General features: G+C 35.6%; 1 protein-coding gene across 1 annotated transcript in view; it reads right to left on the bottom strand.

Moving 5' to 3' along the window:
- Nucleotides 1–12555, bottom strand: part of MYO3B (myosin IIIB) — a 198183-nt gene that overhangs the window by 73767 nt on the left and 111861 nt on the right. Inside the window, exon 27 of the mRNA XM_041403364.1 lies at nucleotides 3082–3161. Within this exon, the coding sequence (XP_041259298.1) occupies nucleotides 3082–3161 (80 nt within the window). The remainder of the gene's footprint in view (nucleotides 1–3081; nucleotides 3162–12555) is intronic.

Here is a 12555-nt window from a genome sequence, read left to right as displayed (position 1 = left end):
TTACCTTCAGGAGGTATTTAGGAGACTGCATGCAAAATATAAAGGAAATGAAGTGCTAAGTAATAATAGATAAAAAAATGGATTTTGTGTTGGGGAAGAAATCAAAAGAAATGTAGTGAGGTCAAGATTCAGAACACAGATGGCACAAATGAAGACAGAGTTCAATAAAGATGACCACAAAAATTTCAGTATGTTTTTGTAATCTGTGAAGCTCTGGCCCAGAGTGACATACATGCATTGGTATACATTAAAAAAAAAAAAAAAAAAAAAAAAAAAAAAAAAAGAGAGAGATGCAGTTTGTTAACAGAACGCTCTGTAATATATTCCAGGAGAAATGCCTTATCTGCACAGGTAACATCAAACATCTTAAGAGGTTATGTGACAAAGTAAATATCAATAAACCAATCAAAACAGCAGGCATGCCCATGGGGAAGGAAATGGGAATGTTTCAAGATTATCTTGGAAAGACATCTAGTTTCTGAGGATTGTTATCTAAGTCTCTAGTAAATGTCAGGTAGAAGACAAAAGTCTTAACAGTGAGCACTGACAGTAAGTTCAGAATAACTGGTAATATTTAATGTTAAAAGACACACAATTTAATTATAAATAAGATCAAATAAAGAACAAAAGCAAATAGTTTGAGGACTGATCTGAGCCCAAATGCCAATGAATATGAGGTTCTAAAGAGGATTCTCCTCTGTCAAGAAAAGCAGAGACTCAGTGATGTTGTTGGAGACTGACCGCTCACAATCTCATATTCATATCTCATATATCTGCTGGTCAATAAAGGGCAGTATCATCTCCTTTTCACAGCTGCTTATTTTCACCAAAACTGTAGAATCTTACTCTCTTGGGACTGCCACTCTATCAAATATGGTTCACAACAGGCTGCTGGGCTCAAAAGAGTTTTTTTGGTTTGAGGTTTTTTTGGGGCAGCAAAGGGAATGAATGCACAGAAAGACAGATGGTCAGAAACACACACAGAGGAGATGTAAAACAATTTTATCTCAGAAAATTAGGCTGAAAGCAGTAATGTTAGATTTCTCTTCCTATGAATGAAGTTGTAAATTCAGATCTCTGCAATAGGTAAGAACTAGATAATTTTCCAAATCTTTTTGACAAGGAATGTTTAAAGTTTTCATTAGAAAAATTATGATAGACCCCAAAGCTGAGGGGCTTTTCCTGTAAAACTTTCAAGAAGTTTTGTCTCTCATTAACACTGCTTGTCTATGAAGCCACCCAATTTTACGGTAGGGCAACAACCTCACATACAACAGACAATAGGTCTTCTCACAACTGGCTTGCTAGAAATTACCAGAACATAAAAAGAATGTCATGATCTAAGAATAGGAATGTCATGATACCTCATATTTTAAATCACTAGCTTCTCTTTTTAAACAAAAATGAAGATATTTCAACTATTAAGTCACATTTTTACATGACAGCTACAGTGACCTACAACACAAATTCATATAATTACAACTGTAATGGAAAACAGCCTGACCTACAAAAGTCAAACTGTTTCATCACAAAAAAGATTCCTTCTAATAGTTTTGAAACAATATTAAAAGATCGATTTATGACATCATGTCACCTTATGAAGTCACTCGAAATTATGACTTTCCACATATTGACTACACCTGCTTCTGGCATGGTATGAAATGCTATAAAACCAAAAAATATGTTGAGCAAAAACCCCTCTTAAATTAAATAATGATAAAAAACTTCCAAACAAAATTATTACATTTGGATTTTTTAAAACAAATCTTAAAATAATAATTTAAAATATTTCCTGAATTTGTTTTAATTAGGTGCTTTACAAAATTCTAAGAAATAGGGGTTTTTTATCTAAAGAGTATGGAAATTAAAATTTTTGGAATAGTGTTGCACTTCTGCATGTCTTTTCTTTTAGCTCCTCTTAAAAAGTTCGAAGGATGAGTAAAGCCCACTTAAACAGTACTTATGAACTCACTGTGTTTAGTAAAGCTCTAGAAGTTAACTGCTCTACTGCAATCCTGCTGTATCAATAAAACGTGTGCTTAGAAAGGTTGTGCTGAATATAGCTGGATGTAGGAGAAAATGTGTATGTAACACAAGAAAACTGGAAAGGCCACCCTTCAGCACTGCAAGTATTTACACCAGACAGGAAATAATAGTCTGAAATCCACATCTGTATTTGCAGGTACAGTGAAGGATATAGACATCTGGATGACATAAATCACCACACTGATGTTTGAGCCTGAGCTCCAAATATCAGAAGATAACAATAAGTGGAAAACCCAAAACATAAAATTTTGTAGACTTTTGAACAGTTGCTGTTACCACTCTTGTTTTAAAAATTTATTAGTCTTTGGTTTGAAAAAAAACCCAAACCCCCAAACCTTAACTAAGCTAACTCTAACAAGTACCACTTAGGAAGCAGGGAGGGAGTGTACATACCATCAGCCTCAAGTGACAACAGGTTTCCTCACAAGTTAAGTGTACTCTGTTGTAATCCTACTAACTGCCATAAAAGTATTTTATGCAGTTATGCCATATACTTTCAAGGCAAAATTCAGCAGTATTTAAATTCTACAATTCTTTTTACAGAATAGTGGTTTTGCTGAGTAATGCTTTTCCAGTTATATACCCGTCACAAACATCTCCTGGTTTTTCATTTCCAAGTTGAATAAAAAAGAAATAGATAATATTATCTATTAGAAATAGAAATTTTGCCTTTCATACTGTTAAACACACTACTCAAATTTTACCTAATAAGACCTCTTTCTAGATCAAATTTGTCAGAGGAAAACCTTGATCTTTTTGGAATAAAGAGGACTATTGATATTGATGTAACAGATTCCACTCCAAAGGTTTAAAGATTAATCAGTAGTAAATTGATTCTTCACTGAATTCTACAATAGGTTCATCACTCAAACTGGAAACCATGCTCCAAGACAAGGTGCATGTTGCTGGTAGTAAAGGCAGACTCTTATTTGGTAAGAGCCTCACTCTATAGCCACATCAGCTAAGTATTGTGTACATAGTCTCACTGTAGTATTTTATAAACAACTGCCTGTCCTCAAAGGGAACACTACTGACCTTGATACGCCCAGCACTGAGCTGCGGAGGCAGAGACCGAGACGCTGCTGTCACTCGGGCTCTTGCTTGTGCCAAATTGCCTGTTCAAAAAGAAAGAAATTCATACTGCAAAAACTATTCAAGAAGCTTAGAAGAGAAAATTTTTTACTGTGCAAAATCAGTTTGTACAATAGTACTAAAAATAGCAGACACCATCACGGTTCTTCCACACCCCTCTCATTACCAATTGTGCCTGCAGAGCATTCAGCACAGGCATGACAGAGTGCAGTGTTGATTTAGAGGGAAGGAAAAAGTCAGTGATAAGGTGGTATGTCACTGACCTTAGCTACTGAGCTGATGAAAACAACGACAGCACAAAGGCATACAGCTCAATCACTAGTAATCAATTTCTCTGTGACTCATTGAGAGATTTCAAAGAGCAAAAAGACTACAGAATCAATCTTGTTTCTTTGAATCACATGGGTCCTCAAGTGTTAAGACAGTATCTTAAACTCACAAACTAACGAGAGAGATGAGAAAATGATAAGACAGCACCATTTTTTTGACCTTTTGACATATAATTCTCAATCTTATTGCAACTCCAGGTTTTTAAAGACTGACTCGATTTCCCTGGCAAAAATATATTGCGGTGTCAAGCAAAAGACTAGTGCTTTTTTAAAATGTAAGGTATGGCGTGTCCTAAACTTTTTCTTCTGTACTTGTAGAAAGCCAAAGTCATCACAAAACAGCTTTTCAAAATAAAGCCTAGGAGAAGAGAGAGGAAGTGATATCGAGCTTGCATATGCAAGACACTCTGTATATTTCAAAGTTTTAGCAAGTCTAGCACAAGATGTCCAAATGTTTTCTCTGGCTATATCTTCAGAGGCTAAACTGTGATTAATAGCATTGAAAGAACCCTTTGAAGCAGGATTGGTGACATCAAAGCCCTAATCCATGGGTGGCAGGATTTTTATAATGAGTGGGAAGCATTTTAACACATTTCAAAGGATTTACAGCATGAATAAACAATAGGCCTCTGCAGATGTACCACACACCTTTCAGAACCAGAACACATAAATAAGTGTCTATTTTAATTTAAATGTAAATAAAGTGTTAACACTTCTTTCAGATGCTAAATGACTTGTTTGCATCAACTCTGGTGTTTAGCTGTTAGCTTTACAGAAAGGCAGGAACTCTAAACAGTCTTCAGAGTTTTGCTAAACTGTGCATTACATAACTAGTAAGGAGGCACGATGGGAAAAACGAAAACCAAGAAAACCAAATCGCTGGTAAAGAAACCCAAACGCTGGTAATAATTCCCTAAGAGAGCAGAGCAAATCCAGTGGCCACTGTAACACTGAAAGGAACTTTTGCTCTTACTTTCCTCTGAACAAAAAAAAAAAACCAAACCGCCGAAAATAATCTGGAGGCCAGCACTCAAACACAGCACTCTTCATTCCAACATTCTGAATTCATTTAAAGAAGCATTTATCTTTTAAGTTGCTGGCACTGGTATTGACACAATACTGCAAAACTGGCATGTCATTTCCAGATCTAACATCATATGTCACCTGACAGTTTAAATCATGGTCCAGAACACAAGGTATGTCCACTATTTTGGAAACTGCTTTAGGCTATTATACTGCGTATGTTAATGAGAACCACAACTGTTTGGGAAATCTTGAATACCAACGCACGTGCATGGTACATACTGTAAATACACGTATCTCTCCAAAGTTAAAATGAGGATTTTAATGAACAAGTAGATGGTGAAATAATTTTGAGGATTTTAATGAACAAGTAGATGGTGAAATAGTTTTTCTCCCAGTTGCAATTTTGCTATTTTTGTATGTTAAAAATTACTCTTTTGGGCCTTTTTTGGCTAAAATAGCTTGGAAAGGTTGTTTTGGCTAAGTTTCAGATTCGCAAGTCTAAAGCTTAAAAGCCTTGCACTGAAGAACTAATAACACATGATAAAAGAGTCAGGAGAAGAAAGGACTTTGAATCAGACTGCTTAAAATTACTAAAATTTTGTTGCATTTTGTAACAACTTAAAAAACTATAATAATGAAATAAAATTTAGAATGGTTCTATATCTGCTCAAGGTTCACCATGCTCCTGCTGGCATTAGGTTTCTAGGGTTCATAATTAATACCCCTGAGGTCTCCTATAGTTTCTCATGCAAAACTAGAAAGAAACATTTCTGATCTGGTATCCAAGCAAATAAATAAACCTTTTAATTAATCACAAATCTTTAATGACTTCACAAACAAACAAAAAAAAACCCAAAGCAAACCAAACAAAAAAACCGACCAAACAAACAATAACAACAAAAAAACCCCAAAGTGTTCTGTGCCCACTTAAAAAAAAGAAATGCTTTACCTATCGTGCCTTTGCTCAGTAGTTACTTCCTTCTAGGAACGGATTCTTACCAGTGTTTATTTCATGTGTCAAGTGAAATCCTATGTAATTACTTTTAGTATTACATTGAATCCATGGAAAAAATATTACTAGGATTTTCTTTTTCAGCTGAAACACAAAATGATACTTCAATAAAAATTGCTGTATTACTGACCTCATGTAGCTCATGTGATTTGCAGAAACAAACAAACTTAACTCAAAGATGTACATTTCACCTAAATCAAAATGGATTTCTACTCTGTCTCATATGCTCAGGTAAAATAACTACCAGTCTTTAACATGTCTAAGCCATTAAAACTAATTAACAGAATTAATGTGGTTTGAAAATTAGTCTACATAATAAGAGATGTTTTACCCAGGGTTAGCATGGTGTTCACAGTCAGTAAAATTTGCTGCCTATCCCTGCATATGATTTTCATTTACAAGGTAATTTATACCTTAACACATCAAAAATAATTAAATGTTAATCCATTTTGTGAAAAGCATCAATATTTGAAGAACGAATGTTTATAGATAATAACATGGGTAGCTTGAACTGCCATGGGTTCCTTGAAAGGTTAAACTGGTTAAAGGGTGAAAGAGTGCACTGTGCTTTTCAGAAATCCAGCTTCACACCAATGATATAGTCAAAACTTTAGACAAAATACAAGTTACACCCCTGCAGACCAAATGCTACCTACATTAAATCCAAGTCCATAAAATGGACCAACTAAGTCATATAAAACCCTCTCAAAATTGTCTTATGTTTTGGAGATTTAATTTTTGTGGTTTTGTTTTTTTGTTTTGTTTTGTTTTTGTTTGTTTATTTTGTTTTTGTTTTTTTTTTTAGGGAGGGGAAAGAAAGTTAATGGTTAAAGTTAGGATTAATCTTGTCAACATGTACATGTTTAATTTTACTCACATGCACTGCAGTTCAATGGGACTGCTCATCTGAACAATTAAGGCTCATACCTATGCACCTGGATCAGAGACTAAGGTCTCTGGGATTCATTGTGACAATGAAGGAGTCAGTCAGACCTAATGATTCTGATTTTTTCCTCTGTTCAATAAAGTTAAGAATTAAGTTAAAGCATTCTCTTTAATGCTTTGAGAAGTTTTAGACATTGAAGTTTGTGAAATGGTTTAGAGTTTTCAAGGGAAAAAGAAGCAGCAGCATAACAAAACCTATGCACTCCCTGCCTAAGCTCAGCATCAATGCTTAGCAAACCTCCCTTTGTCTTGAAGCTGTTTAGAAAATCTCACATCTCTGCAAAATGATGCCTCATTTCTTCACTGATGCCTCATTTCAGCTAGGTGAGAAAGACCATACCATCAAAGAACTGCATCTCTTCTATTATGCAAAGTCAAGCTGGAGAAGTTTTGGAAGTCTTTACATCACACACAAAGAAGAAATGTGGTTTTTTTCTTTTTCAAGTTGGACTTTGGAAGTGGTCTCCAGATCTCAAAAAGGACTAGTCAGCATTCCTGGCTTCTCACTTGCACTCCTGGTGGTTACTCACCCTGTGATCTGGCTGAATTAATGATTGGTCTGGCTGTTGCCTTTATGCACTAATTAGGAAAAGTACACCCTCTGGCTGGATGTTCTGATGTTACCTATGGTTTGTGCTTCATTTATTCTTAGGTGATGGATTCTGTAAGCAGTACCAAGCAAATAGTAGCAATATCAGCACTGTATTTACAATGTCATTTTGGTTATGCCTGCAATAGATCACTCCTCCCAAAGTAAGAACATGCCAGGTAAGAAATATGTTAAGCTTTGACACAACATTCAGTTTGTGAAGTGCAAATGACTTACTGAGAAAAAGCCTAATGACAATGTCACCTTACTGTATATGTTGCACCAGGGATATTACTATTATATAGGGGGCAAGTACAAAAGCTCTTTCCTTATCATCATATATTTTATTAATTTCTTTCATGCTTCTAGTTCAGATAAAGAGGGGTTACTTCAAACACAATTTAGATCCAGTATAATATGGTCAGAAATGCTCCAATGCATTCATATTTCATTGATGTTCCTTCTAATCACAGCTAAGCACTCACACTCCAGAAGAGGTACAGGGCCAGACAATGTCTTTGACATACACAGGTTCTTCTCTGTCTTTCCTTTCACTACATTTTATCTGGCCAAAGGAAGTCGACTGCTTATCTCCATAATGCATTTTCATCTCCTGCTACTGCAAGACTAAGCTTTTAGCTCAACTACAAATGAATACATGTACTTTTTTATTGGGTACTAATTTGAATCTGTCTATCAAAACTGTTCTTTTGAGTCATTGAGAGTCATTGAAGTAATTTAAGCTAATCTTGTGCAATAAGAAAGCTAAGAATCCAATTTTCTCATATTCTACACATTTTACACAAGAATGTATTTATAAAAATACTGTCTGTAGAGCACAACTATCAATACAGACAGACCTCAACTACTGTTTCTTCTGAAAGGACAATTGCTTTACTTTCTATTCAAAATAAAATCAAGAAATAGTATTTCCAAAATCAGATACATATTACCAAACATAATCTAACCAGCATAAAAGCTTAGTAATAGTGAAGCCCACCCGGGAATAATCTAATTATGAATGTTTACTTCAGGAGAAAAAATAGGCATGTTTTTGGCCCAGATTATTTGAAATGAAAAATCCATGCCATAGTGAACTGAGGAGTTCTGATACTGATTCTCAATTAGATTAAGGATTTCTTTAGTCTTTTTAGCATGAAGTTATTTACAGAAAACTAAAAACTTTACATTGCTAGACTGGGATTGGAGAGTGTAAGTGCTGTTATGCTTTCTATTGCCTACATTGCAGGCACTTCAGCGGTCACTTCCCACATTAGGAAGGTACACACTGGCAAAGACACAGCACTATGTCTACAACAACAAATAAAATTTTGCTTGTAAGCATCAACACTGCCACGTTAAAGTATTATTTCAACACAGTAGGTTAGTAGGCTTCTTGCAGAATGGAAGGGAACAGAGACGCTGACAGCAGCTGAGAGGAAATGTAGGTCAAACTGCCTACTGTATTCTGTACATACCTACACACATAGTATCTATACATATTATAGATCAGTGAATGTATGATGTCAGTAAGAAAGGTCTTAACTTTTATCCTTACCTATTAAAGAGTAACAAATGATGGTACTAATTAAACTAGTTAATGGTACTGCCCAAGGTATTCTTCTAACACAATCTTGAGTACTAACTGCTGCTTTAAGCAACATGCCCAATTTTTAAGCTAAATTGAACCAAATGTGTTATTCATTGACTCGACTGGAAGTATGTTCACTGAAACACCGACCTTTCCTGAATTACACTGTGCACAGTACGTGGTCAGAGGACATACAAGAAACCTTATGCGATTCTCATATCCTGTGACATGACCAAACTTACAGACAGTAGGCAGAACACGTATGGTATGGCCTGACAACACGATAAAGAGCTTCCTGGTCACAGGCCAAGGGATGATCATGTGGTTCTGGAAAACAGAGTGGCAGAGAAGAGACTAGACTGCTATCTGGCCACAGCCAGGAGGGCATAGGTTGGGCACCTCTGTCCAAACACCAGACTAAGGATAGGAGTGGCACAGTAAGTACAGTGAGTAGTAACTATCTGAAGCTGCACCTAGACAAAAATAAAATACAAGTTTGGAAAAAAACCCATTTTTGTATAAACAATACTGTGATTTTCTACTGCTTCACGTTCACCATTTTCTTTAGTCAGGTCTGACTAGCTGGAGACGTGACCAACTGGCTGGATGAAGAGAGGCTGGTCACAGCCTGATCCAGTCAGGCTTCCAGCTCCTGCATTACGGAACAAATTTGCTCCACTGTTTATGATATGTTGTCAGAAGACATGGCCCATTCCTTTCAGATATGGTCCTTAGCAATTTCCTTACATCTCTCCTGTGGTGTACAGTTTGATGCTATTCTGTGTAATCAGCTCATTACAACAAACCCTGAATTCTCTGGGGAACAGCAGACAGGACAGAACACTGCTGCTGTCAGGACACTACCTCACCATCAATGTGAGGTTTTCTGCTGCCCCACCAGATTGGCCTGCTACCTTTACCACATCTGTAACTGAGATTAGAAAAAAAATACAGAGGTGAATTTTCTGTGAAACTTCATTGTTAAGGAATTCTTCACTGATTTTAAGCATTGGTCAAAATGACCTTTTCCACTTACATCTACTGGGGCTGGACAAGTTTATTTCTTCTTCCAGAGATATGTGGAAGAATAGCTCTAAAACCATACACGGGTTGGAAATATAGTTATCCCACATTCTGATTCAGCTCTAGTCTCCCTCACTGTTTTATGTAGTTGATATATTTCCTCTTGCATGTTATGTAAGAAATTTTTCCCCCCAATAGTACATGCTTTATCCAGAAAAGTAAAAACATGATTATAAAAAACATGGTAGTTATTGTTCTATCTATAAAAGTTTTGTAGTGCTCAGTTTAACTTGAGGCCAAAGTAAGTTCCTACAACAACAGTAAATACACAGGAAATCCAGGAGAAGTCAAGAACTATGATTTCTAGCCCTTTGCTTGTATATCCAGAGTATGTTAATTCCCCATACAATATTTAAACATTTTACAGTATATATTCCATCACTCAGGATCTGCTGCTGAAGCTGCTCCCTACATACACACTCTGGTCAAAATCCTACTAAAGCCAGTGAAGATTCCCAATGAATTCAGTGACAAAAATTCGGGTGTAAAGATGCAACTGAAAGCACATGGAAAAAATTATGGAACATTTTCTCTAACCTCACTATGACTATCACTACCACCAGTTACCAACATCCTAAGGCTAGACAGGCTAAAAAATGGTGTCAAAACGAGGGTTTGAAATGCCAAGGCAAGAACCTTATTTTTAAAGTGTTCACTTAAGATGAAACAAGGTTACAGAATTTTATAGAAGTCCCAGACCTTCCTATTTCTGAAATCTAGGCATTATTGATGTTGACAACTAATTTAATCAAGTCTCAAAGGCTTCTCAACTGAAGCATTGCTCCCCTGGATGTCAGCACTTCTGTGTATTATCACAGTTGATACAAAATCAGTTACTTCTGAGGTAAAGCAAAACATTAATTATATTTGTATCTCCACTCTTAATGAAATAAATACTCATTCATACAAATATCCACAAACACATTTTCTTTGTCACACACTGTGACCTGCTATCCAGGCAGCTCAATTAACCACTCCTGCATCAAGCCAAGTCAGGTTGGAGGAAGAAGATACAGTCAAATAATAATAGATAATGCTGGTTATGTAAAGTACTGGCCTTTACAGCTTGCTGAAAGGTGAAGGAATAAAGAAAAATGATAAAAGTACACAATCATAGTAAGACTGCATGAAATACTCTGAAATGAATATACAAGCTCTAGCACAGACTCAGGGATTTATTTTCCACCCACTACATCAGTTCTTTAGATATATTAATCCCTTAATGCAATTATTTTGAAGGAGTGGGAAATATAAGCACATTCTTTGTTAAGGACACACCAAAAAACATCATGGATATTCATATGAGTAAGATTATGTGAATATTCAAGAAAGTTATCTGCTCTGAAAACTCACTAGGAAATTTTAAAATAATGCTCTTCTAGGATTTGATCTTCAGAACAACGGAATGCTTCCAATGACATACGGAGCATCTTTGACATAGTTTGTTTGACCTTACAGCACCCAGTGCCTATGAAAACTGTCAACTACTCATTAAAACAATGGTATCATGTTCTCTGAATATTCCTCTATTTAAATTCTGGTGCACAGTGAAATCCCACTGTCTACTAGTTAATATTAAAAACAGGAACAACTTTTATGTGATGCATCTTTTGTTTCCTCAATATCAATAGATTTTGAATTTAATTAGTATACAAGGCAGTGTTAAGATTAATTACTATGCACTACTGGCAAATCATGCTCATTACAGGATTGAGAAGTTAGGCCAGAGACATGAAAATTGGGAAAGGTACCTCTTCTGAGAAAAAGGTAAAGAAAAACTATTCTCAAGATCTGTTCTAGAGAGATTGATCTATTATAAACCAAATCAGTAAATTAATTAAGATCTATTCGTAAACTTGTCCACTTCTACTTTTATTACAGTTCAATTTGCAAGCACTTGGAGACCAAAAAAATCTACACCCTCTTGCTCATTTTCAGTACAATATAATTTGTGAAGTCTCAGATTAAAAACCAGCATAATTCTGTTTGGATAACACACTTTACCAAACATAACCATGGTAAATCTAACTTGACAATTCTCAGCTGTTGTGCTTACTGCCATGTGCATTTCCAGAGATTCACTGACACTATTTATAGGGAGTTATTCTCAACAGTAAATAATTGTTATGCTTTATATAAAGCTTTAGCAGGACTGAGACCTTAACTTTGATCTGATAGATGGCTCTGTTTCTAGATGAGTTCCATTTTTAGGCCTATTTCAGAGCATTTTTTGGATCCTATTGCTAGCAAGTTTTATGAATATCTGTACTGCATTTGTCCTATGATGCAAAACCTTACAACATGAAGAAAAATAAACACTGAGCTGTAAAATGCTCAAGTGCAGAACTCTAAAAAGTAATTCATCACTCTACCTCCCAAAATCAGTCAAGCTACAATTAATTGAGTTTACTGATTTCCCACATCTGCAACCCAGTGAAGTTCATGACTGCTACGCTGCACAGCTGTGGTTTAAAGCCTCTCTTTGCATACAACTCCCTGGCAGCAGAGCTAGAACTATTTTTGTGTTTTTAACATACAGACCAGTAAGAAGTATGAAAGCCTCCATGTCCCGAGTGAAATACTGAGTGAAATACACAGCTTCCATTAACTTTACCAAAATTCTTACAAAATATAAACTCTGATTAATTTTTAAGTAGAGATACTGTAATTAGAATGACTTTGTTTCCAATTAATTTGAGTTAGAAATGCCCAATCTCTTAAAGGTGAAAATACTAACACAGAAGTACCATTATAAGAAGACTTTACTGTGGAATAAATTAGTAAAATTAAAATATATTTGAGCCTTTGGTTCTATTTTGATATATGGAAATAAGAGGAAAAG

The sequence above is a fragment of the Onychostruthus taczanowskii genome, unplaced genomic scaffold (assembly GCF_017590055.1).
Source record: "Onychostruthus taczanowskii isolate IOZ18803 unplaced genomic scaffold, ASM1759005v1 scaffold20, whole genome shotgun sequence".
Taxonomy (NCBI): Eukaryota; Metazoa; Chordata; class Aves; order Passeriformes; family Passeridae; genus Onychostruthus; species Onychostruthus taczanowskii.
The sequence above is the reverse complement of the archived record's forward strand: the minus strand, read 5'-3'. Positions and strand labels throughout refer to the sequence as shown.